Source organism: Chelonia mydas, chromosome 5, assembly GCF_015237465.2.
Source record: "Chelonia mydas isolate rCheMyd1 chromosome 5, rCheMyd1.pri.v2, whole genome shotgun sequence".
Classification (NCBI taxonomy): domain Eukaryota; kingdom Metazoa; phylum Chordata; order Testudines; family Cheloniidae; genus Chelonia; species Chelonia mydas.
In genome coordinates, this window is record NC_051245.2 from 97,823,095 (window position 1) to 97,850,613 (window position 27,519).

The 27,519-nt window shown below is 37.5% G+C and overlaps 1 protein-coding gene across 1 annotated transcript in view; it reads right to left on the minus strand.

The window, feature by feature from the left end:
• CBWD1 (COBW domain containing 1) overlaps positions 1 to 27,519 on the minus strand; it is a 43,591-nt gene that overhangs the window by 8,149 nt on the left and 7,923 nt on the right. Inside the window, 8 exon segments of the mRNA XM_007065575.4 lie at positions 3,706 to 3,757; positions 7,963 to 8,019; positions 16,164 to 16,208; positions 17,140 to 17,226; positions 18,639 to 18,685; positions 22,334 to 22,371; positions 23,532 to 23,591; positions 27,087 to 27,178. Of these exon segments, the coding sequence (XP_007065637.3) occupies positions 3,706 to 3,757; positions 7,963 to 8,019; positions 16,164 to 16,208; positions 17,140 to 17,226; positions 18,639 to 18,685; positions 22,334 to 22,371; positions 23,532 to 23,591; positions 27,087 to 27,178 (478 nt within the window).

Consider the following 27,519-nt stretch of genomic DNA (forward strand, 5'->3'; position numbering starts at 1 on the left):
TTGACATGGTTTGTGTTAATAACATGCTGTTTTCCAGCCTATAAGTAGTTTAATTTTTGTTTGAAAAATTCTACAGGCTAACCTATGTACAGAACACGTTTTGTCGGTAAATGTCAGCAGAGTTTGGCTGGTTTTAAACACTAATTAGAAAGCATTTTGTAACACAAAAAACAGTTTGGCAACTGTATATCTTCTTGTATGACACAGGTAAAGCCAAATTTATGTAAAGCTCATCATAGTTCCTCTTCTTCTTTATTCTTGCATAAAGTTTGTCACCTTCCATATTTTCACATTTCACACCAGTGACATGTGTCAATGATGTTTCCTTATTACTAGCTACACTTCTGTTGTCACTTTGATCCTCGTTGATTTCATGTTTGTTCAACAGTAGATATATTTTTTCTTCTTATTGGTTCCGCTTTTTAACCACTGGTCCATTTTTGTCACAAAACAGTTATTTTCATTTTAACGAACATTATTTTCAGTAAGCTTAGCTATGGAGCTGTTTGAAGCCTCTGAAAATACACATATAGACAAATACACCGAGTCTAGTTTAGTGGTGTCAGGATTCCCCGAAAACCTATACATGTAACTTTATCTGTATTTCTGTTTCCCCTAAATGGGGCTATTACTTTCCGAGGTTTGTGAGTCTTGAAATGAATAGCATTTAGAAACACTTTTCCTGCCAACAGGGGGGTTTAGTCCTGAATATGCAAGTATTGGTACTAATGGAATGCCTCTGCCAGCATGACCTTGCATACATTGTACATATGACATCACGGTCTGTGGAGAATGGCATTTTGTTCTCACAATGGCATCCTCCATGCAGCAAAAGTGCTGGAATGCTATTCCAGTGAGTTCTGGCCCAGGTACAAGGGACGGACCCCCCACATAACCCATGGTGGACCCCACTTTGGGAACCACTGAGTTAAAGTATTAAAGTCCCACTATTTCTCATTTTAATATTTTGAGTTTAGTTTCCAGGTTTAAGACAACTGGGATTTCTATAATGCTGTTTTGTCAAAACATGACTAACTTTGCTGATTTCCCTTTTTAAAATTTAGGCCCAGTTTAACCTTTTTGCAGAACCACAACAGTCCACAAAACCTCTCTCTCTCACACACACACACATTCTAACATTCACAACAAGCACTTTTGGTTTAAGTGCAAAACTTGCAAAAACAACTATTCCTCTAGTTCATCATAGTGTCTTAACAACAGCCAATGGAACAGTGCACCCATCAGCTACTTCAACTATGTGATATAACCTCTTTGGTTCTGCCTCCATTTCACACAGCAACCTTTATGCCTCCCCTACATCACGCCACAACTCTAATTTTCAGAACTTCTGGGGAAATGCTGAAGTTCACCAGAGAAAGTCCTGATCTGACCAACCTTCCCTGGTTTCACGGAACATAGCTCCGTCTGTGTTAAGTCCAAGTTGGGCCTTTCCCTCTCCACCTGCTGGAATTGTGGCCCCAGATGAGGGAGGTGGCATGGAGTTCATTTATGTGACCCTTCCCTCATTCCCTGACATACGCTACTGAGCACAAAGCAAGTATTTTTATAATTCAATTAACTTGACAGCGTCCCTTTAAAATTTGGCTGTCGCCCATATTACTGATTATATTGTTTCAGGGTCTTTTGTTTTTATTTGAAGGTTACTTTAAAAAAAATCCTGGATAGTTTTGAATTGCTCACTGAAGACAAATTTGACAAAGCATTCTCGTTCAGTGTCTAATGAAGCATTCATATGTTAAAATCACACCTTCCACCACAATGTATTTACCTTCTCCCCCACCACCCTCACCAGTGCTTTCATTGTTCATTTACATTGCATGTTTGGGTTCTAAATAAAGTTTCAAACTACATAAGGAGGAAGTCCCACTCTCCCCGTTTTAAGCAGCAAAACTAAATGAGTGCTCTTGAAATGAAAAGAGCAATTTAGACTAGGGCAACAAGGGTCTTGTAAGTTCCAAACAGAAAAAGAAGATGCCACAATTACAATGCTCTCACATAGAAACAAATCTACTCACTATTTAAATAAAAGAACATTTTAAATACAGTGATCCCTATATGGCCAGCAGCATCTTACAAGAAACAGATAAAAATGGACCAAAGGTGAATATTAAAGCAAAAATCTATTTAATATCAGAGCATAAATTTTGGAATACATTTATGAACTAATCCAAAAAAATACAAGACATTTTATATAAAAGTATCAGTGTCCTTAACCCTGTCAGAAAAATATTTTGTGCCTCACTAAACCAGAGGACACCAGAGTCAATATTTTTGAATAATTATATCCTTACTACACATAATGTGATTTTGTTCCCTGGGTTTCAAGTAAATTGAGTTTTGTAATCCACCGCATATTTTGTAACCCTGGTTACTCATACTGGTGGGGTACCCAGTTATATTTTATATGATCTTACTTGTATGACTCCATGATATCCACAAGACTCTCTGGGGGACATGTCCACGTACCACACAAACAAAAAATTCTCTGCTTTCACTCTTCTCTGTGACTTCCATTGTCTTATCCCTGTCTTTCTCACACTGAAAGCTACTTTTGCCCTGTATAGCACCAAGCACATTGTATTGCTTGTTAAGCACTGACAAACAACATTGAACACAGGTCTATTTCTGTAGCAGTGATAAACTGGGCTTCTCCCCCACTCCCTCCAATTTGATTTTTAGTTTAGGAATGTTTAAGGAAGAAAACATTACATTTTCCATTAATCAAGTAAAAGAAAAATCTAAGAGGTAATAATGAACGACTTCCTATTGTTAAAAATGCAACAATGACAATTCTAACTCTGTACTAGACAGAGGGTCAAATTCTGCCCTGACATACACCCCAAAAAGTAAAGCCTTTACCCTACAAACTCTGTACGTGCTTAATTTTAGTAACGTGAATAGTCCATTAAGCACATGCTTAGCTTTACTACCATGAGCAATCCTATTAACGTCAATGGAACTACTCACAATAGTTAAGTAAGCATGTACTTAAGTGTTGGCAGGCTCAAGGCCTTAGTAGGGCAGATTCTAGTCCAGAGACTTATAAACCCACAATTATACAGTTTTTCCTTGTAAAACAAATTACAAGCATCTATGTAAGAAAATTTACACATATTGGGCTAATATGTCAGTTAGCTTTAACCAAGATTCTAAATGTATACATGCATAAGTTGGTGCCCAACTACCCAATTTATACACGCAAATACTGTCTGGGTGCACAAAATATGCATGTGAAAAATAATGACTACAAATCTAGGGCCCAGTCCTGCACATGAAAACTTTTATTCATGAGAGTCATTAATTTCCATGAGGCTACTCATGTGGGTAAAAAGAAAAGGAGGACTTGTGGCACCTTAGAGACTAACCAATTTATTTGAGCATAAGCTTTTGTGAGCTACAGCTCACGTCATCGGATGCATTCAGTGGCTAAATTCATTCATGTGGGTAAAGTTATTTACACGATTGTTTGCACGCCACTTTTGAAAATATGGCCCACTGTATATGTTTAGTTCAACAGAATAAAGCATGTATTCAAATGCATGTATTCAAATTATTCCTTAATACATTATCATTTAGTTAATGCCCACTATAGATCATATGATTAGCATGCAACGCCTAACATGCAGCAATTACCCAGATGGATTTTGTTATCAGAAGGTTTAATGCAGCAGGTTTAGTAGTTACCTTATCTAGGTGTGGGTGTGTTGTCTGCACATGCTGCAGCTTTTTCTGCAAACTGAAAAGAAGTAAATGTGAACCTTGCATTGTATCAGACCAAATACTTAGCTACTTTGAGTTACTAAAGTATCAAAAGGACTACAAAGTATATAAACATAAATGAAGCATTATCTAGGTACAGATTGAATTTTACACTAACAAGTAGGACAAAATAGTAAAAATTAGTATATTTAAAATATTTTCGTACTTAGTTTTACTTTGAGATACATATGCAATTCTAAGTAATGTGCACCTATAAAACTTATCTCAAAGTGTGTTCTGATCACCTATACATATACATAAACCCATACACACATTTTATATTTTGTAATACACAGCAGCAGGCATGGAAATTACTTTAATTACAGCACACTGAACAGATGTGATGAGAGTCATGTGAGAATCAGGAAGACCAGAGAAGAAAAGGTAGCAGTAATCTATGCCAAAGATGGCCAGAGTATGGTCAAGCATGCTGGAGCAGCAGCAACTGAATGAAAGAGACAATTTTTGGAGATATGGCATAGAAAAAGCCAGGAAAAAAAAAAAGTAAGTCTTGTCATCACCATTCTGACTGAGAATTGGATCAGTGATCACTAATACAGATCATGTAAACAATGATTTGATGATATATACAGAATTTTTAATAGGCAAAAAATACTTCCTCCATCAAGTGCCTTCTTTATAAATCTTGGCTTTCCTAAATCTTATTTTAAGAAAAATATTGCCTATATATTTCTATCTACCTACACTTTCAGAATGCTTCACATTTGATCAGATGCAAGGGGTGGATGGAAATTGTAAAAGGCACTGCTCTGTTATGCTGTGAGACAGCACACAGATAAACATTTTCCAGCAGATTATGTCCTCAACAATTGTAGCATATATTCAACTACAGGGAGGCCAAGGACTTCAAAACAAAACATCTGCAAGGTTTTAAGAACAGCGAGGGGTAAATAGGTAAGAGTGGGTTTAAAAGGGGGGGGGGGGAGTTTGTGTGTAGACAAGCTGTTGGAGTGAATTAGTCACCCCAGGAGTCATGATAAGGAAGGTGTCAAGTTTAATCCTTCACAGCTGGTTAATCTTTGAAGGATTTTCTCTGTTTTGCAACTATATAATACATCTAAATACCAATAATTTAATTTTACTTGTTTGTTTAATCACTGCCAAACGTCATTTCATAGCTATAATGTCATTTCCATAACCCGAACACAGTAAATGGAAAGGACCTTTTGATTACTTGAGTGACATTTGCTACTGTAAACAAAAACAAAAGGGACGAAGGCTAAAAAAGGGACTCATTCTTGAAATAAATCAAAGCATTAAATTATACAAGTTAAATTTATGCTCAAATGGCAAAATACATGGAGAGTTTACATATCTTAGTTATAACATATGCACAGACAGCTGGCAAAAATACAGCTGTTGCAAATAATAATAATAAAGTTTTGAAATAAGTGTTCACTTTAATACTCTAAAAATGCAACAAATCAACTCTCAGCCAACTTTTGTGTCAAAACGAAGGGCAAACTGAGTCATCCGAACAGTATTACTAAGAACACAAGGCAAAAAAAATCAATGTAGTCCTTCCTTTCCCTACTTTAAATCATGTTTTTAAAGTTATTAGGGAGCGGGGCAGGAGAAAGGACCTGTAGCATTTACTAAAACAAGATATACTATGTGCCAGCTTCCTTCCAGCTCTGCTAATGAAATTAATCCCTAACATGAGACACCCCTGTTACTTCAGTCCTAGTCCTCTCAAACCCAAATCATCAAATTGTATGTTTTGTGGTGCAGGATAATCCAATATGGACTAACGTGAGGCCACAACATAAGAGTTTACGATGGCCTAAGGCTCTACATTTGAACCTAGGTCTCCAAGAGAGAGATGGGTCAGAACAACCCCAAATTTTGGGGGGGTTCAAAATTTGAATTGGACTTTTGTGGCTCAGACTCATTTCTAACCTAAGAAAGAAAAGGCTTGTGCAGTAATTTACCGTGCTTAGAGCCCTCAATGGTCTCTCACTTTAGATTTAAGTTTACCTGTAAAGTCTATTCTCACTTTATTATAAATTATTTAAAGGAGAAGCGCTGAATGGGGCAAAAAAGGCATAAGAAAACTATGTTAAATAAATAAAACATTTTTTACACATCTCGCACTTTTGCTTTCCTTGTGTCATTTTTTGGTCTTCATCCACACTGTGTATCGCAGGGGAAAGAGGTACAACTGTATTACTTGTCAACTCACTATATGAAAATAAAAACACATGCTGATCACTCAGATGCATTTCCAAATAGCATGGCTTGTTAAAATTGTGACTTAAATATCACAATTTTAATTGAAGAAGAAATATTCAAAATGAAGTACAGTAAGATTTTAACAGAAAGCCTTAGTTCAGGTACAGGCTTATATTAGTAGTTTAGCTACACATTTTACTTTTCAAGAACACTAGAGTAAAAATAAAATAAAATAAAAAAATAAATCTTTCTAATATTAGAAACTCAGGAAATTCAGAACTAACGTCCCAAATAAAGTAATCCATGCTACCTCAACTCTGTCCCTGTACAAATGTCAGTTTACCATCACCGTACTTTGCAGGTAGCTTACCTAAAATGCACACCACAGAAACTTGTTTTATAGTTTCATCCATATGTCTTCAACATAAAATGTGGTAATTTGTCACTGTACACTTTTGTTGTGTGTGTGCAAGTGCTCTAATGTGTCTAATTACAGATTTGTTTTTTGTTTTTGTTTTTTTCAGTAAAGCATATAATGTAAGAACACAAAGAAATTTGTAATGCAGCGTAACTTCCAAAGATCTCTGTGACTTCAGACCTGGCCACTGGGAGCTGCAGGGTCCCGCCGCCTCCCGCAGCGGGAGGGAGCTGTGAGGTACCCCCGCCGCCTGAGGTAGCAGCCCCAAGCTCTCAGCTGCCATGGGAGCAGGGGTACCCTGCAGCTCTCTGCTGCAGGGGGGACCCCGGCCACCACCAGACGGGGGGACCTCTGCAGCCCCCGCCCCACCCCGCGGTGGCAGGGGGACCCCTGCAGCTCCCCATTGCGGCAGTTGCAGGGGGGTTCCCGCAGCTCCCTGCCATTGGCGGGGGGCAAGGGGTCCCTGCAGCTTCCCTCCGTTGCTGGTGACAGGGGGGACCCTGGAGCTCTGAGACCCCACTGATGGTGGGGCCCCAGAACCCGCAGCAACCCCGCAGCTGCCCAGTCCCTTCCCATTTTATTATGGATATTTTTAGTAAAAGTCAGGGACAGGTCATGGGCTTCCCTGAATTTTTCTTTATTGCTTGTGACCTGTTTGTGACTTTTTCTAAAAATATCCATGACAAAATCTTAGCCTTAATTATGATTCAGACAATCTAGTTAATTAAGACAACTTAGCAAGCACTGATAAAATTAAACTTTATTTTATGGATAGATAAGGTAATATAGTCTGATTTTCTGTAAGCATTATTATGTGTGGGCAGAGTAAGGTTGTTTGAGAGCCTTATTTGAGAAGAGCAACCTTAACTCAATACTCTCTGGGTGCTACTTCTGCAACTCACTTAGAATCTCAAAGAGGGGTCTGGATGAGAACTTGACTGAAGGAAGAGGTAAGGGAGACACTTAACCTACCCTTTTCTGTGGGCATTATCAGGTCTTCAATCCCCAGTGAACCTTGGAGAGGGTTTCTTGACCACCCTCACAAGCTTTTTAATAGAAAAAAATTCTGTTTTCCACTGTCAAGTGATCAAGTTGCAGAGAGAGGCAGCTTAAAATGTAAGAAAAGGGACTGAAGGTTTTTCTTCTTCAAATGAATACTTAGGTCTTCAGCAGTCAGTTGACAGCCTATACACCAAGAACGCCAAAGTTGATGTTGCCTAGTGACGTTATTAAAGGAAATGTTAATAACTTTTGTAATTACATGGAATTTGTGTCTTGGGCACCCAGTAAAGTGGGATTTTGCTCTTTGCTACAAAATGGCAAAAAGATATTATACTTGGCTCTGTAATTAACAACTTTTAGGTTCTCTAAATATAACATCTTGTTCAATTCACTTCAAATGTTTTTTAAAAAATGTACTTTACTTTACTTTTAGACAAGAGGCCACAATTCGGTTTATAATGGAAACTCAGTTGCAACCTTAAAGTGACAGTGTCTATTTAGTGCAACCATTTCTTATGATTTCCTGTGTAATCAATTGCTAAAATAAAGATTATAAGGTTATACTGTACCTTATCCCAGATAAGCTATCAAAAGCATGCAAGTCTAAAACTTCACAGAGATCAACTCTAAAAGAAAAAAACAAACATAAAACACAGCCTTCATACTTTTCTCAACTTAAATATTTTATAGTTGTAAACAATAATGCAAAAAGTTCAGCTACAACACAGGCTTGTGATGTTTGACAGACACAAAGCTATTTGAATGACTTCATTCACCAGATGTAAAGGTATTAGATAACTGTCTCTTACAGCAGACTATTGCTATGATTCTTTTGTTGCATTTTTAAATAAGTTTTCAGCGGAAAAAAAAACTATTTAATCATGTAATTAAAGACTTATCATAATATAAATGCACAAGGGGCCTGACTTACTTTGCAACCATAACATGCTTTGCATATATTTTTTGCATGTTATTTCCCAGATTTTTAAAAACACACAGTGAAAACTAAAAACAAACACAATTTGCATTATGTGGAAACATACGCCCACATGGGTCAGCTGCTGGGCTGGAACCTTTAGATCTTCTATGAACTCCAGTCACTGAAGGGAGATGAGGCAAACATTTTAACAATGAGTTTCACAGCTGTTTGCTGACAGCAGAGGAATGCTGAAATTCAGGAATCCTCAGTTCTATTCCAGTTTCTGAGGGGAGTTTATCTAGTGGTTTTCAAACCATTCAGCCCTTATTTTCTTCCACCCCCAAGCTTAACAGACCCCTTCTGCCTCAGACTCGTCCAGCCTGTTCTTACCCCAACCCATTTCCCCCTCACCTCCATGTCCCAGGACCTCAGGTCTTAGTTCCTGTGTCCAGCACATCAAGCCCTGGTGTGGAGCCAGGAGGAACAATTGTAGGGAAAGTCCTACTCAGACTCTGCCACTATGGCCTAGAGCATACTCACTAGAATTGGAATCTGAAGAATTTAGTTGCCAAACTAACAAATCTGTTCTGAGCATGTGACAACAGATTTTCAGAGTTTCATAACTTGGCCAAATTTGGGTGGAATTTCATGAGGACAGCAAAAGGCACACACCGAAGCCAAGGCAACTCCTCTTCCAAATTTGAAGTCCTGGCTTGAAACTGTGGTGCTAGAGCTTCTCAACAACACAGCTGAAAAAGTGGTTTGCTTTTGTTTTGTTTGGTAAAAACAGGGGCAAATCAATGTATTATCCCTTTGTTCTGAGAAATAGCTGAACAATTTTTGCTGAAATTCTTGAGCTCCACCCTCCCCTTCCCCCAAATTCAGCCTGAGGCAGACACCCAGCATGGAAAATTTCAGGCCAAATAGTTAAAGTCTGGCAAAGTAACAACAACTGAATACAGGGTCTTATAACAGATAGTGTTGGACAACCTTAACTATAAGTGTTTCTACCTAGGTCTCCTGTAACACACACACATACTCACCCCTTTTCAGAAAAGTACAACATACATTCCCTTACATTCCAGTTCAGGTGTCACTGCTAGGACATATGGTTGGCTTTACAGAACTGGTTATTTTGTTATTGAAAATATGAAAACAAGGATATGGTTAAAAGGAAAAATCCACAGGCCTATGGGTCTTGGCCAATTATTATTAAACACGTACCCACCACCAAGTATACAAAGCTGTTTCTAGGACGAAAGATTTTTAAGGTACAATGCATAGCCTACATAAACCTCTTCTTTAGTTTATGACCAGCTGTGTCTGAACTGTCTGTCTCAGTAGTACTCCATAAACTCATACTAAGGTCATAGAAACACTCAGGCAGATTGTAAATGCTCCTACCTCTTGCATAATATTGACTGACAATGGACAGAAAAAAATCTTATTTAAAGGATGTGTGTTCTCAAGTACCATGCTAATAAGCTAATTTTACTGTTAATCTAACTGCGGAACTATTTCAAGTTTTGGACAGACAGTGCAAGATAGAGAAACAGTGTCAATCTCTGAAGAGTATTTAACTAGGAACCTAGGAGCTGTCATACAAGATCACACCTGAAGTCAGTGTAGTCCAGTATCCCATGTGATCAGCACCAGAAGAAGGTATAAGAACCCTGCAGCAAGATGTGGGATAATTTGCCTCCCACACCAAGTCTCCTCCTAATCCTTTATAGTTAGATACTGACGTCAACCCTGAAGCATGAGGTTTGATAACCCTTCCAAAATTGTTAGTATTAACTATAACTCTGGATTTTGCTGTTAACCATACAAATGTCCAATTTCTTTTAATCTTGCTAATTTCTTGGCATTAACAACTTCTAATGACGTCCTGTGGCAATGAGTTCCACAGTCCAATTATACATTGTGTGTAAAAGTTTCATTTTATCAGTTTTGAATTTGCCATTATTTAATTTCATTCAACATCTCCTTATTTTTGTGTTAGAAGACAAAGATGAGAGAAGCTCCTGATCTACCATTACTATATATACTTTTATCGTGTCCCCCCTTATTTGTCTCCTTTCTAAGGCAAGCAATCCCAACATTTTCAATATCATTTCATGAGTTTTTCCAGGTCCTAATCATTCCTGTTGCCCTTCTCTGAACCCCCTCTAATTCAGCATTTGATTAAATTGAGGAAGACTGAAATATAGCTACACTTCCCCCTCCAAAAAAGCCATTTAGCGGGTAATATGATCCATGTAATGTTTTAAAGATTATATACTATTACGTTTCCTTCTTCATAAAGGAATTTGAAATTGAAAGATGTTGCAATAGTGCCTGCAGAGCATCTCCTCTGCCACTGTGCAACGAGGGACTGATTCCTTTCTATTGCTTTTCCCTCTTATACCCTGCATACAGGATGTATGCATGGAGTTTAGGATTTGTCCTGTTCTATGGATGTCATAATACGTATGACCAGATCAGCACAGACACCCAGATTTTAGTATTGTCCAGCCAATATGCCAAGTTTATCATCATCATCATCATCAAATCATGTACAAACAGTGAGGACAGTGTCCCCGCCCCACCCCACACACTTTTTCCCCTCCAGCTGGACTTGGAGTCACCATTGTATTCTGATAGACATTTTCCTCCCTCTCTACATAGCCAGCTGTTTCAATAAGAATCACATAAGCAAACACACATACTATTACCAGGGTTACAGTCTCTAGATTCACAGTACTAGCAATAGTTAATGGAATCTATAGTTTTGCTGCAGAAGTCTAAAAAATATTGCAGAAACTTTAAAACCAAAGCTGCATCAGAACAAAGGAGCTACTGTTAAGGGCCAGATTTATAAATGCGCTCAGCATCCATAACGGGGGATGATTTTCAGAGAGGCTCAGCTTCCATTTAGACAAGTAAATGAAGCAGCCAGATTTTCAGGAGTGCTCAGCATCCAGCAACTCCCCCTGTCGCCAATGGTAGCTGGTGGATGCAGAACAGTTTTGAAAATCTAGCCCTAAATGTTAAAAAGCCCACTGAAGTTATTAACTATTCTTTGTTAAAAAGAGCCATGCTGATTTAACAAAAATTATTTAGTTAAGATCACCAGAAAAAGCAATAAATGACCAATGGGAAACACTCCATAATAACTGAGTTTATGATTAAGGACCCTCTGTAGTACTGTTTATTCTTGTTCCAAGTATTCTTCAGCAGAATTTAAAAGTTAATAAGAAAGGAGTGTGAAGTTGTAAAAGCTTCTTAAACACATTTCACCTTCCTACTTGAACAAAGCAACAAAAACAATATGAGGGTAATCCGTATAAACTAACATGACAGTCACTGCAAAGAAGACTTTTCATAGTGCAACAGTTTAGCAGCAGGACAGAAAGCTTCCAGCAAGGAGCAGCTTGCAAGCAGAATTTCAAATAAGTTAAATCAATGGACATGTTAACAAGATTAACATTATTGGAACACTGACCATCAGATAAACTCAGACACAGTACCATCTGAAAATTCCTTTAATAAAATTCCATGGTGCTATAAAAAAAAAAAAAAGCATTTCTACCTATGTTCCTACATTGGCACCGACCAGTCTTATCTGAGCACCTCCCATGAGTAAGAATGGCAATAATCTCTCTTCCCCTTCCCTGTTAGGGAAGCTTAGAGGTTTGTGTGTGTGTTTGTTTTGGTTTTAATAATTACTGAACACACAAGAGAAGACTGTTGGTGCAAGTAAGGGTACTATTGTGGGAGAGTGCGGGAAAAGGTGTATGTTTTGTATTTAGTTCTGAATGCGGGGAGGTTAGTTATTCTTATTTCATCTGGCAATCTTGGGCCAGCTCCTGTCTGCTACACCCACAATTCTCCCCCTACTGAGCAACAGTTTCTTTGTTCCACTGACAAAAGTCATCACCGAAGATCAAAAAATGAGTTGTCCTTTAGGTGTTAAAGAACGACTCCATGCAGGGCTCTGAAAAACAGTACAATGATGTTGAACTGGGCTCTGGGTTCAACAGGAAGCCACTGCAGAGTGGGATGATGTATTGCTAGGAACCTATGCTGCTAAGCAGGCAGGCTGCTGCAGCCTGAACTAGCCCTTTTAAAGTATAGAACTTCATTCATAGATACAGAGAATTTCAGTAGTTGAGCTTAGGACTGCCTATGGCCAGATACTAGTCTGCCAAGATCAGGTGCTATCTTTTGGATGCCCGCAGATGAAAGTGCAAGTTTTTTGCCACTGTTGGGTGTTCAAATGTAGTGCAGAATGCAAGAGGATCCCAGAGCTTCAGACCAATAAAATGAGAGGAGATATCTTTAGTAGATAAGGTAGTTATGGAGATTTCTTTAAAGCACTTCCTTCTTCTCACCCGCATCATCTCAATTTTGTCTGGGTTCAGCTTCAGTCAGCGCTTCTTCATACAAGCACTGATCTCAACTAGGCAAGTTATAGCTTCCTTTACATTAAAAGGATGCACAGATGAGTGCCATCTGTCCACTGCTGGCATGTTGGCCTGTGCTGTCTCACTAGCTCTCCCAACTATTTCATATAGATAACAACAGAATGAGGGAGAGAACAGACTTGTGGGACCAACCACATGAGTCACAGAGATGCAGGAACAGTTGCCAGTAAGGACCCCTTTGCTTAATTCTGAGTGGAATGACCTAAGCCATTTCAGGGCATTTCTATCTACCCCTATGCTGCCTGTGAAGGAAGGACAGTAGAGTTTGGAGGTAAACTGTATCAAATGTCAGATGTCCAGCCATACTTCCTGTCGATGGGCACAATATAGTAATGCACCAGAGCAATAAGTGCTTTCTCTGTCCCGTATGCTTAGGTATAACATTTCAAAATTTGCCCAGCTCAATTTCAAAGTACATAACAGAAGGCAACAGTTGATTTCAACAGCAATTGTTAACAGTTCAAATACACTAGTTTCACAATCCTAATGTAATAAGAGTAGAATAATCGTTTCAACACTATTTGTAATAAAAATTAAATGCTATATTGCCTGCATCTCTAAAGACTCAAATATGGTATGGATTCCACAGAATTCAGTGCAGTTGTATTCTCTCTAAAATATTTTAAATCTACATTACTGTAGATCAGAATAAGGATTAATATAAATATATGAAACAGAATAGCTTTAACATCACAGGTCACTTGCCGGGTTGAACTAGAGTAAACAGTAGATTTTCTTGAAGTCTTTAAATCAAGATTATGCAGGAGTTATGCAGGAGTGGGTGGGTGAGGATCTCTGACTTGCAATGTGCAGGCGGTCAGACTAGATGATCATGACAGTCCCTTCTGGCCTTAAAGTCTGTGTGTATTTGGTAAGGCTATAAAAAGGGTAGGTGTTGCTCTATTACTTGGCAGACTTTATCAGATTTTATCAAGGAGTAAACTCCACACCAGGACTTGATTTAATTTTACACCCCATTTCAGCTGTTCATTGGGTACGTCTACACTGCAGCTGAGAAGTGTGATTCCCAATGTAAGCAGACAGACTCATGTTAGCTCGGCTTGAGCTAGCATGCTACAAATAGCAGTGTGGACATTGTGGCACTGATGGCAGCTTGGGCTAGCTGCCTGAGCCCAAGCCCCGCTGAGACCCTGGGTCTGAGCTTCAGTGGCTAGCTTGAGCCACTACCAGTGCTACAACATCCACACTGCTGTTTTTTAGGATCTCAAGGAATACTGTAGGATAAATAATGCCCTTCAATGGGCACACATCTTTTGATGAAAACTATACTAGTGCATAATATTGCTATAAACAAAGGAAACAATAATGAAAAGTTATATTCAACAGCACAAATACCTATATGCCAGTGTTAGTAGGGAAAACACTTGGAGTAGAAAACCACAACCATTTGTGCTCAATCTATTTCGACCTGTATTGAAATGTAGAGTTCCCATCTACATTTTTGAATATTTATTGATATCTGCATTTGAAAGGTTTATGATGAGTATCTAGCCTCATCTAAGCACTTCAATGTGTGGTACTTGTACTTCATACACAAGTTACTAAACCCTAAATGACATATTCCAAGAGTGTGCTTTTGTCACAACTTCACTCAGTCCTTTCGATTAAATCCATAATTGAATCGGAATAGACACTTACTACTGAGAGCTCCATGGGAGGTGGGAGAGACACAGTCTTTTCTTAAAAAAATACCACCTTTTCATTTGTCTAATAAGGCATTCAAACCAGAGTGCCAATCAAAAATATGAAAGAGTAAAGCCACTTACTTCTTGTATTGTGACTATTTTGACATATCTTTCAAAACAATTTTGCAGGCACCATTTATTTCTAGGTCCCACTAAATCAAACCTGGAAGAGGCATAAAGAGCTTTACACAGTACATGTGATTAGAGTTTGGCATTGGACACTTATTGGCCTGTTAGGCCTTTTCAGTGATGTGTCACATGACAATGGGTACCACATCACTGAAAAGCTATGTAAATGACCTAGAGAGACATGTAAGCCTCAATTACAGCAAGATTGCCAGCTGCTGTGTCAAGGTTCCTTCCCCACTCTGAACTCTAGGGTAGAGATGTGGGGACCTGCATGAAAGACCCCCTAAGCTTATTCTTACCAGCTTAGGTTAAAAATTTCCCCAAGGTACAAACTTTGCCTTGTCCTTGAACAGTATGCTGCCACCACCAAGCGTTTTAAACAAAGAAAGAGCCCACTTGGAGATGTCTTCCCCCAAAATATCCCCCCCCCCAAAGCCCTACACCCTCTTTGCTGGGGAAGGCTTGATAATAATCCTCACCAGTTGGTACAGGTGAACACAGACCCAAACCCTTGGATCTTAAGAAAAATGAAAAATCAATCAGGTTCTTAAAAAAAGAATTTTAATTAAAGAAAAGGTAAAAGAATCACCTCTGTAAAATCAGGATGGTAAATACCTTACAGGGTAATCAAATTCAAAACATAGAGAATCCCTCTAGGCAAAACCTTAAGTTACAAAACGACACAAAAACAGGAATATACATTCTCTCCAGCACAGCTTATTTTACAAGCCATTAAACAAAAGAAAATCTAATGCATTTTCTAGCTAGATTACTTACTAACTTAACAGGAGTTGGAAGGCTTGCATTCCTGATCTGTTCCCGGCAAGGGCATCACACAGCCAGCCAGAACCCTTTGTTGTCCCCCCTCCAGATTTGAAAGTATCTTGTCCCCTCATTGGTCATTTTGGGTCAGGTGCCAGCAAGGTTACCGTAGCTTCTTAACCCTTTACAGGTGAAAGGACTTTGCCTCTGGCCAGGAGGGATTTTATAGCACTGTATACAGAAAGGTGGTTACCCTTCCTTTTATATTTATGACAGCTGCAATGTATCAGAGCCATCTTGGCTGTGTCTACCCTAGCACTTTTCCAACCAGTAATGCTCCTCCAGTGGCATTGTTAGTGCAGTCTCAATAACTGAAAGCCACTGTCGGGTCAAATTTAGCCCAAAATTTAATTAAGTTTTTGCAAAATCTAAACCCAATACAAGTATAATAAGGATTTTATTTTTTTTAGTATTCCAATTCTGATTAAAAACTCCTAATTTTCGTTGAATGTATGCATTTAAACCTTACAAAGTCTGGAATTGACTAACTGGAAACTGAGAGTATATTTTCAATTTCTAAGCTGAAAAAACATGAAGAGAAAGCAAACAGCATAAGACTTTTTTTTTTTTTAAGTGTTAGTTTTAATCTAAAGTGACGACAGTAAAATAGGCAAGGAGTTATTTAAATAGTTTTCTTTTAAAACGAACAGGACTAAAAAATATATAGCAACTTGTCACAACAGAAATAGAAGTGGCAGCAAGTGATACTGCCCCACACTAAATATTACCTTGATCTCTGAGTTTCTAAAATTTTGACAAGCCCATTTATTGACCTGAAAAAGGGTGGGGGGGGGGGGAAAAAGGAGAAATTAGATGTGAATAAAAACTGAATTCCATAATGTAGTGAACAAAGCAGGAAAATGAGAACCAGGAACTCCTGAGTAATAATCCAAATCTTATTAAATTGTTGTACAACCCCATAGCAATCTCCATTTTTATTTCTCTCTCAGCTTGCCAGGAGATTCACTATCCATGACAACAGAGGACTACTGTTACAGAGGACAGATTTTATTCAAGCAAAATTCCCCCCAGTTTATACTTGTTGGTGAGCCTAAACATTTTTACTTTTATTTAGGACATTTTGTTAAAGCAGTGAAATGGGAAAATACTTTTTCAAACTCAGTTTTTGGTGTGTGTTTTTTCGTTCCTCTCACAGGATGTGGGGATATTGTGGTGGCAGCAGAAGACATTTTTGCCTACACCTCTAACCACTAATCTTGTCCAGATTATTTGTTCATTTACTCACAAATGATAAATTATTCTGCATCCTCCTTACCTTTAAAAATAATTAATAGATATCTGGGGAGGTATCTTTAGAAATATTTAAGCATTGATACAAAAATATGAAGTCTGAAAAGTTAAAAAGGGGTTATACGGTTACTAGATAAGAATGGCAGAGAGTCCTGTGGCACTTTATAGACTAACAGACGTATTGGAGCATAAGCTTTCGGGGCTGAATACCCACTTCTTCAGATGCATGTAGATAAGGATGGTGCACAGAAATCACCACATGCAAAAAACCAAGATTTGTGGAAGTACATAACTGTATCGGAACACTATTTAATCTCTCTCCTGTGAGCAAATAATTTGTGTCATGGTAATCATGCAATCTCCAATCCCTGTGCCAGTCATAACAAACAGAAGTCTATATATAAACAAAAAACTGTCAGTCAGTATAACTTATTCATACTATAAGTTTCATACCTGACAGCTGTTCTTATTTTATTCAGTTCTTCTTGTGAAATCAAATCTGTTTTATTGATGATTATTAGATCAGCTAGTGCAACCTGCCTACACAGGAAGACAAAATAAAAGAGAAGACTAAAATACATAAATTCATTTTCCACAATGCAAAGTTACCACACTTCCCATGTGCTCAACAAAACTGTGTATCATGATCAAAGCAAGAAAGTCTGCACTGAATTAGGAGACCAATCAATATATCAGTCGGACCACATAACACTTTCTGATATACTGCATTGTTGATAGGATTAGGGAGTGTTCCGCTACTAAAAACATTTCTTGCAACTTCTTTGTAAAATTATTACATTAAAACAATTTATTTTAAAATTACAGTGTTAAGGACAAAGCTTTTTTCATTAACATTGTACTCGTAAATTCTGTATGTATCTTACTCTTCATGAACTATGAATGCACTATCATTTTCCCCCCCAAATTTCCTACTGATGATATCACCACCAAAGTCAGATCATAAACTTTTTAATCACCATGTTGTCTGACCCTGTGCAAAGCAGGTCAAGATTAGATAGTGATTAAAATACCAGTGGCCTGTCTACACTAGTGATCCCACTCTTACCACCACTACTGGAACTACACTGGTATGTTACAAGAAAAAAGCAACGGCAGATGAGGCTATGCAGAGTAACGCTCACTCCAGTGTAGAGGATTAAACTGTGATCTTTTAGATCCCCAGTACTGTGGGATAGGCAATCTATGAACCACTTAGTCCCTCTTACAGTCTGAATTCAAGATAATAAGCGACACTAAAAAATTCTAAAGCTGTTTTTAAAGTAAACCTCCTATTGGTACTATCAATTCTTTTAACTGAAAATAAAGAAGAATATTTCTCTACTTTTCAGTTTACTATGGGCATCTGACAAAACTTTGTATATAGCATATTTAACTATGTAGGCAGTTTCCCCCTGCCATTTATATGGAACTTAAAAAAAGAAGAAGAAGAAGAAGAGATTGTAAAATACAGATGCTGGAAGGGGAACTAAAGCGCAGGTGCAGCACTTGAAACTACTTTTTGGGGGGGGAGGGGGGGTCCAGGAGAGCAGAGGTTGTTTGGGTTTTTTAAACAAACTGACTAGATCTTAAGCCACATGCAGTGTTTTTGTAGCTATGTTGGTCCCAGGATATTAGAGAGACAAGGTGGGTGAGGTATATCTTTCACGGACCAACTTCCATTGGTGAGACACACAAGCTTTTGAGCTTAAACAGAGCCCTTCTTCAAGATCTAGGAAACATACCGTGTAAGCTCGAACGTTTGTGTCTCTCACCATCAGAAGCTAGCCCAATAAAAGATACTGCCTCACCCACCTTGTCTCTAGATCTTAAGTTGACAGTGAACAAACGACCCTGCGCAGGCCCACTGGGATGACTTTCAGTTCCTATGAACATTTAAACACTGAAGTTGCTAACTTTTACCAATTTTACATTAATAGTTTTTATACTGATACCTAGTTGCTTCATTGATAAGGCCATCAGGTTTTTCCTCTGTCAAATGCTGAACAAAGATTAAAAACAATTATTACATCAAGAGTATTCATGTAACAAATACCCATTTAAACATACATCAAAATCAAGGTAAAAATCAGTTTTAGATACATTAGTCAAGAAATTAAGGGGGATGATATCTAGAGTATTTGTATGCCCCGGCTCATCTTTATTATTTATATAAACAACGTGATGGTAAAAAATATACATCCACCCTTTCTGGAAGTTCAAATCTGTTTTTTATCATAGGATTGCTGTAGAATGCTGAGCTTTGACAGTTTTTGTTTAAATGTTTAGGTTTATTGTGAGAAAAAAAGCATTAGAATCCATGTTGTGTGTTAGCTTACAGAGAAAAAAATAGGTATTTTAAGATCAAAAGCTAAAGAGAAAGAGTAATAATGTATATTTCAAACAAACAGTAAGTTAGTTATCTAGGTAACTGCAAGGTGTCTAAGGGTTATTAAACTAGTTTGGGGCAATCATGCATTAGCATCTACCACTTTACTTTTTTGTTTTAATCAAATTTTGCTTATCAGTTGACAAGTTATATCTTTAACTTTTGCCCCAGGTCTGCATGAGTCAGCCACCATCACCCAGGAAACCTGTCATAATTTCTGTTTCAAAGGATTGGGATGCACAAGAGTTCATGTCTGATGAGCCTGTGATAGTTACACAGGATTTTGATTATCCCATTATCTGTGCTCTCAGCTGACCCAACAATCGCCTATATTATTTTAAAATTGATTTGGTTTTAAAATACTGCTGATTTAAGGTGGAAATAAATTCCACGGCATGCAAATCAATTTAAAAAAAATAAACTACTCTTTCAAATAGATTGGTTAGACATCTAAAATGACTTGGTCCTAAAAAAATCCCATTCGATAATGTCAGTCTATTTTTTCCTAGCTTTTTTTTTTTTTTTTAAGTCAAAACTGTTTCTAACTGAACTGTTTAAACAGGTTGTGCAATAACAGGAGGACTAGAATGAAACCTCTCTTCTGACCTTTTCTCTGTAACTCGCTACTCATCGATTGTATTGCATTAAATGCTGTCAGATTTGTAGCTCTGAAAAGAGCAATGTCAGTGGCCTGAGTGTCAGGTCTTGAGAGTAGAGAACTGTCATTTCAAGTTGTCCAATCGTTTGCCCATGATTAAAAAATGAATATTTCAGATTGCTCAGTGACAATCCCATTAGAGTGATAGTCCATGATATCAATTACCACTTCAGTTTCAATTTGGCTGGCTGGCCACAGGGCACTATTTCTTAGCTCTGCTTGTGATGGGTTGGGTCTGTGAAGCATGACACCCTTAAATTGCTGCCTATTATCCCAGTGTCATTACTTGTATTGCCCTCAGAATTCTTTGAATCACAAATAGCTGCTGAGGTCAGGCTTAGCAACCAAAAGAAATGGACAACTTAGCAAATTCTTTGTACAAAGCAAAAGTTATTTATCTGGCGTATGACTGAGAAAATTTAAAGTTTCTATTATCCTGAGAGTATGTCAGTTTTGCGCTGGTTTATTGCTTTAATAATGTAAGAGGTTTCTACAGGCTAGCAGAGATGTTAAACATTTACTACGTATTATTTCAAAATTTCTTACTGTTGTTAGCACTGTACTCAACAAATGTAAGAACATGCACCAAAACCAGAAATTGAACAATTATAGTATTCAGGTATATACATGACCCTGCTCTGTGCAATGAAATTAGTTTTGCTTCAATATAAACCAAAAATCAGCATTTTGCAAGTAATGAAACGTCCAGCATAATGGATTGAAAACAAGTGTGGGAGTCAAAAGGTACTAATCTTTGCTCTGCCACTTCTTGTATGGCCTTGGGCAAATCACATGATCTCTCTGTCTCAGTTTCTTCTTTAGTAAAAAGACTAAAACTTATCTCATAGCGATGTTATAAAGATTAACTGGCTAGTGTGCATAAAGGCTTTTGAAGATGTATAACATTTATAGTGCTTTACATTATTCTATTTGGATAATAAAACACTTTTGCAATGCAACGCAATCTAAAGATAGTGTCCTGAACACTGCGCCTTACTGAAACAGGATATGATGTGCAAGAGCTTCTGGTCACCTAGAATTCTCTATCTGAATTATCAGAGAGATTATAAACTTCCACTCTGGGTACCTCTAACTCCCTTGAGTAAAATGTATCTAATATTAGGAATGTTTAAAACAAGTTTCCAACTTCCCTCCTTCTGATGCCTCACTATTCTTGAAGCTATCCAGAAAATAGAACTAATGACAAATGGCATGCTTTAATTAATCCTTTATGGATAGTGTTAAAAGTTTAAGCACTCTAGCTATTTTGCCAATTCTTTGCAATTTTATTTTGATTTCCACTGTTCTACATTCTCCCTCACCAATTTATTTTGAAAGCACTGAAAAAAACTTCCATAGAATTTCGTAAACTTTACTGCTAGTACATTTTATCATAGTTTTTTTCCATTGTTTTACCTCAACGTTTCATATTTGTCTCCCGGACACATGCTTTGTCCATATTAGACCCTTTCTAACCAGATTTTGGAATATTAATAAAAAACACTCAAAGGTCACAAAAATGTAGACATAAAACCCTAAGGAGCATAGAGCAAACAAGGATATCAATGAAAGAATGATCTCTTAATATTTTTATTTCTCTTTAAACACTATCCTTCAGTTTACCTAAAACATTAAGCATGCTTAAAAACAGAGAAAGTATCTAGATGTTAAAATCAGGGAAACAAACATTTTCATAGTGTTGATCACATTTTAATTGCACTTGGTTTCATTTATGATAATTGTGGGCCACCTCTCATTTCACTCCATCTCACAATATCCCTGTGACAAGTACGCTAATTGTCTAAAATTGAAAACTTGTATTTTTAGCTCTCTTTATCCAAAAAGTTTTAGCCTTTTTGAAAGTAGTCATAGTACCTACTGTTCTCATTTCAGTTCCCTTTCCCCTCTCCTCTGGTCCTCTCTCCCCACACATACATGTTTGCCTGCCACCTGGTCCTCTCCTCCTCCACTTCCTTGCTGTATGGTCCTCCTTTAAACTGAATATATGTCTGGCCTCCTGGCTCTCTTCACCTTTGTACATACTGCCTCGTTCTCTTCTTCCCATTCCCCTACATACTCTTTTTCTAATAGCAGTTCTAATCCTGCTGATGACTGCCTATTCCAGTCCCTGAGATCAGCTCCTCTTTCCTTTAAAAGTAGCACCGATTGTTCGTGGGGACCAAAGAGGGAATCTTCATCTTTCCAGCCAATTTTACAGTAATCTAAGTTCCGGTTTGCAATTAAGAGCCTGGGTATCTGTATAAACTGCTAGAGACTAAGAGGAACAAGTACCACCTGACCTAACAATTCTCAGCAGAGAAGTGCTCTGCAGACAACAGCTTGCGAACTACTGTGTAAGACTACTTCTTGTTCACCTAAAAAGCATTACATTAAAGGAAAGAAGAGGCTTTATAACACCCTTGGATTATCTGGATGAAACAATGCTGCAATTTGTTATGGAACTGCAATTGCAACACAGCTTCATGCACCCCAAGAATTAGAAATTAATATTAGAAGTTAATCCTTAAACAAAACATGTAAAAGACCATCACTTCTATCTACTCTTTTGGTTTACAGTATTTTTTTAAATATTACTATCTTACCTGAAGTCCATACTTGGCATCAACAACAGATACAATACCTGGGAGGGAAAAGTTTGTAAGTTACGTCTAGAATGAAGAGTACTGATTAAGAAATAAACTGAAAACTGCTAAGAGTACGTTAGCGTCTTGAATAATTACAGGGGCAGCAGCAACCTCAATAGTTAAGGTTACACAAGAGTTTTTATTCTAATCCCACTTTCATTTACTTATAACCTCACAAAACTTTCACCAATCTGGCTGAAAATATAATTGTTTCCTAATTATCTAGGTTCTTATATGGCGCTCATCACTGTGGTATGTGAGTGCCTACCAAAATGGTGAGGTGAACATATAAGACAGATGCATCTTTCTCCTTGTTCCTGTCTGCAGGGGCTGGATGTAGGGAAAGGTGTGGTGGTGGTGTTGTTATAGGAGTAGTATTCTGAAGGAATTGAGGAGCATGTCACTCTGATCATTTCTGGGAGCAACTTCCAGATACACAGCCACTCGCCAAGAGAACCATCTCCTGTCACACACAAGCTTCACTCAAGTTTGTCAGTGGAACATAGCTAGCAAAGGAGTTAAACAAGAACAGAAGGTGAGGTGGTCCCTCATGTATCTTGGACCAATTCCACAGAGGACCAAACTATGCATTTGAATCAGTATTAAATGGGTGAGTCAGTTAAGAGACAAGAGAACGACAGGCAATGTGTTCTTGGTGGCCTATGTTATTGAGCAGACAGGCTCTCTCAGACTGGCCAAAAGAAATATATATTTTTTTAAGAAGAATGTTGAGATAATAAGTAAAAAAATGTTAACAAAATAAGCCCAACTACAATACACTGAATATTTTTGAGAGGCTTACCACTCCAATGGGCCTCAGGAGACTGCAGGGGAACAAACCAATTGGTACAAGAGAAAGAAAGGGGGACAGAGAACAAGAGTGCTAAAGAAAGAGATTGAGAGGAGGGAAAAAACAAACCAACCAAAGATGGGATGTATAGATAAGTAACAAGGTTCAGGTTTAAATATATATCATTGAGAAAATAATGAACACGAAGTCACCCCTACATAAATACTAGCAAATAAGTTTTCACTCATGCCTCTGCAATCAAGCTACTTGTTTACTTCTTGAAAATAAATTGTCCAAATAACGCTCACTGAAGTGGGAGAAACCCCTCACAAGTATTATAGAAAACAAACACACACTTTTTCTTACCATCAAGATATATGTCACTTCCTAGTTCAGCATCAACCCAAAACATGGATGCCACAGCACCTAACAAGCAAGACATTTAGTTGCAAGATGGATGATGTACCAGAAAACACTCATCTCTAAGCAGTTTTTAAAATCACACCTGTTCGAAGTTGCTACTCTTCAACTTTCCCCCTGATGCCAGAAGAACACGAAATTAAGTATTAAAAATGTTGGTTCTCCAACCATACATTTGGTGCAATGATGATGCTGTAAGTCCTGAAAGCAGTGATAGCAACATCTAAGTTGTGTGAGCTCTAACAGGTACATCATAAAAATAAAAAAATTCAAAACAAAAGAAACCCCTCAACATGACTCTACCACCATGTCAGCAACCACATTTCTTAATTCCAAATTCTTTATAGTTCTCTTCTTCTGTGTTTTTTTTCCCCCTTGCACCTCTGCCATTTCACTAAAACTGATCCATCCTTTTGTTCAAAGTAAGGGCTTGTGCTCATCCTCCTCAACCTCCACACTATTTTCTACACTTCTTCCTCTTCTCTGCTCACACTCCTGACTACACTTTCATGATTCTGCTCTCTTACCTCTCCAACCATGCATGTATCATCAGCTTGCCTTGTTGCTCCTTTTCCCTGATCCTTTATCTACTGAATCCCGTTTTCTAGGGTACTGTCATTGGTTCCCTGCTATCCCTGGGTGATCTTATCTACTCTAAATTTCAGGTACTCCCTCTATGTAGTAGCAGAGAGAAAGGAGGGATTTATGGTGGGAGGAAAAAAGGTTGGATCAGGACTTCTTTTTTCCCCCAATACCCTGCCCAGTTCCTCATGTGAGAAAGCAGTGTGGGACACAGATGAAAATAACCCAATACAGCACACTGGGTTCCATACTAGAAAAGTGCAGCAGTTTAATAAAATCAATTTAGATGCATTTAAACCAGTTAATACTAGTTCATATCAATGTTTCTTAAATTGGTAACTGAAGCTTAATTGATACAAGCAAGACTAACCAGTTTAGTGCGTCTACACTAGAGGTTTGCACTGGTTTCACTACATCCATTTTTAAATTGATTTCATTACACCAGTGCACTTTCCAGGTACAGACAAGGCATGACCAAGAAAAAATTCTGGAGGCTGACAGCACTTCAGAAAAGCTGCATCCATTTCTTCCTCAATATGTAAGTTAACAGAATAAGAATTTTTGACACCATTAGTAATTTTAAAAAAATAATTAAATTTGGTATTATTTCTGAGCCTGGTACTGGAACCAAGTATCTTTCTGAAATGTCATTTGTGAAACTCCTTTGGAAGAGAATGAACTGGTTTCCAAGTTGATTTTATAACTGTTAATTATAAAATCAATATTAAACAAAATGTTTATTTATTGAACATTAAAGCTTTCCTTTGAACTAGTAATATTTTGTTGAATTGATACCAAACACTATAGTTTTTCTGAAGTCTTCAATTTCAATATTTAATAATGATACATTTTGCTTCATTACTGATGGTTAAACATTGAAATGAAAAAAACGCTGTATTAAATATCTAAGGTACTTTTTGTAAGAGTAAAGGTGTTAGCACTAGTGGCCTGGCCCAATTCTAACTCAGGTTTATATTTATATTCATTTATATTCCCACAGTAGTTTATGTTGGATATGGCATTTTTCATATTTCCTTTCACATATGTGTGTACACATCATGTCGCTGGAATAAATTAGCTGTTGATATTTCCACCCCAGAAGAGGATGCTCTGCAGAGATAGGTAGAGTACTACAATTACAAGAGCTAGATTATCTATTGCCTTGCACCTTGTTTGGTCGTTTATACCTCTGCAAAGCATACAATGGTGTGAGTGGAGAATTCTGACTTGGCAGCATTTCATATTCACATTGGAGAAGTAAATGACTACACGAATCAGTGGAGAATTGATCCCTCACTCTGTAAAGCACTATGGGATTCTTGAAAGAAAAAGGTGCTATTTAAATACAAAGTATTTTCATTTCCTTGAAGAAAAAAAATAATCGTGGAAGGGTAGGCATTACATGTGTCTCTGAAATAATATGTCAACCTGTGCATAAAAAGCAGTTCTGAAAACATGTGGACTAAGATCAGCCAATAAAATTTAACAAGTCAATGCCTTCGCAAAAGATATCTACTCTGAGAGGAAAAGGTAGAGGGGTATAATATTCATGGTTATTCCCGAAAAGCCCCAGTACAAAAAGGAGTCTAGTGTCTTCAGGATAAATGTTATATATTTATAAATAAGACATCATAATTTGTTTTGACACGAACTGATTTAACATGTAACAGTGCCACAACATGAAGAGGAGAAGCTGACAGCAATAGAAAGTATTTTATTTTTCAAAGCATCATGGCTCTAGTTAGTGACAGGGCTGTCTAAAAGAATGAAACATATAGGGAAAACGAATGATAACGGAACTCATTCCAATGTCTAAAGCCATCCAACTGAACTGACAAGATGTGGTCCCCCAAGCATCACTTTCTGTCAACTATGAAATACCTGTCAGCTGTTTACGGTGATTACTCATGCAAGATATAGCAAGGGCCACAAGATTTAATGGTTTCCTGATATCTATTGATTTTTTCCCCCCTAAAACCTTAATAGTTTTCCAATTTGACTGAAATAGGATGTGTGTGTAACAGGGGCTGAATCAATGTCCTTTCTTTTAAAGAAAATTACTTTACCATGACAATTATTTAGCTTTGAACTGAAGAGTGTCAGTCTCCTAAATGGGAAATAAGAATTTCCTTCACTTTCTTGGCTAACAACAGGTTTTTAATTAACAGAGGTCAAGGCAGACTGTTTTAAGATAGCTTTCCTTAATTTTAAAAACATATACATGTCATTTTTGTATACTAAAATGTAAACATCACCCACTGAATCACTGACTTCTTTTATTACTGGACTGGAAAAAATAAATAATTAATTATATATGTACATACAGCATGAGAGATTGTCTATAAATTCAGCAATATTTAACTCTGTGCTACCAGCTGCAAACTGGAAGTTTCTGTATATTCATCTGATTCACACATTTAGATAATACATTTGCCTATTTCACAGTATGCTCTGTGCCTTAACAAAATACAAGTCCATCATTGACGATCCCCATAATACATGTACATAATTTATATAATCAAAGCATAATTATAATCTGAAAAGTGCTTCATAAAAATAGCACCTCCTTACTCAGAGCCATCAGTTTTTATACCACACTTTTCACTGCCATGTCTGATATTTGCTGCCTGCATATTCTGAGCCACACTGAAAAATATTTTATCATTTTTTCCACTCCTTTTAGCCTTCAGAGCCCATACTGCTGCAGGAGAGAGCGTTGGATACTATTCTGGCTTGTGCAACAAAATTTTTAACTGATCCAATGTCATAATTTGTATTGCAGTCAAGTATGTGAAAACATACCACACTATCACACGTTCGAAATAAAAATGCATACTATGCAAGCAAATAAAAAATGATTTCTAACCTTCTTACAAAAACAGGATATTCACCATGGCTATATGACTATATATTATCTACCTGGATCTGCCAATCCAGTGGTTTCTAGTAGTATGTAGTCAAACTTTCCCTTCTTCTGCATCAGGTTCTCAATAGCTTTCAAGCCATTGTCCCTGTTAAAAAAAACAAAAACAAAACAAAACCCTAAACTAGAGCAGCCTTTAGAGGGGCTACAATAGATATGAATATGTTTTATGTTTTTTATTCATATGGAAGATAATGTGGTTTAATCCTTAAAGCAAGGGACTGGTAGTTAGAATTTGTAGTTTATACTCAGAACTGCCTACTACTCACTGTGCAACCTTAGACAAATTGCTTAATCTCTAACTTATTTTAACTATCTGGTAATAATATATTTTTATTGGACCAACTTCTGTTGGTGAGACAGACAAGCTTTGGAGCTACACAGAGCTCTTCTTCAGGTCTGGGAAACCTACTCAGAGTGTCACAGCTA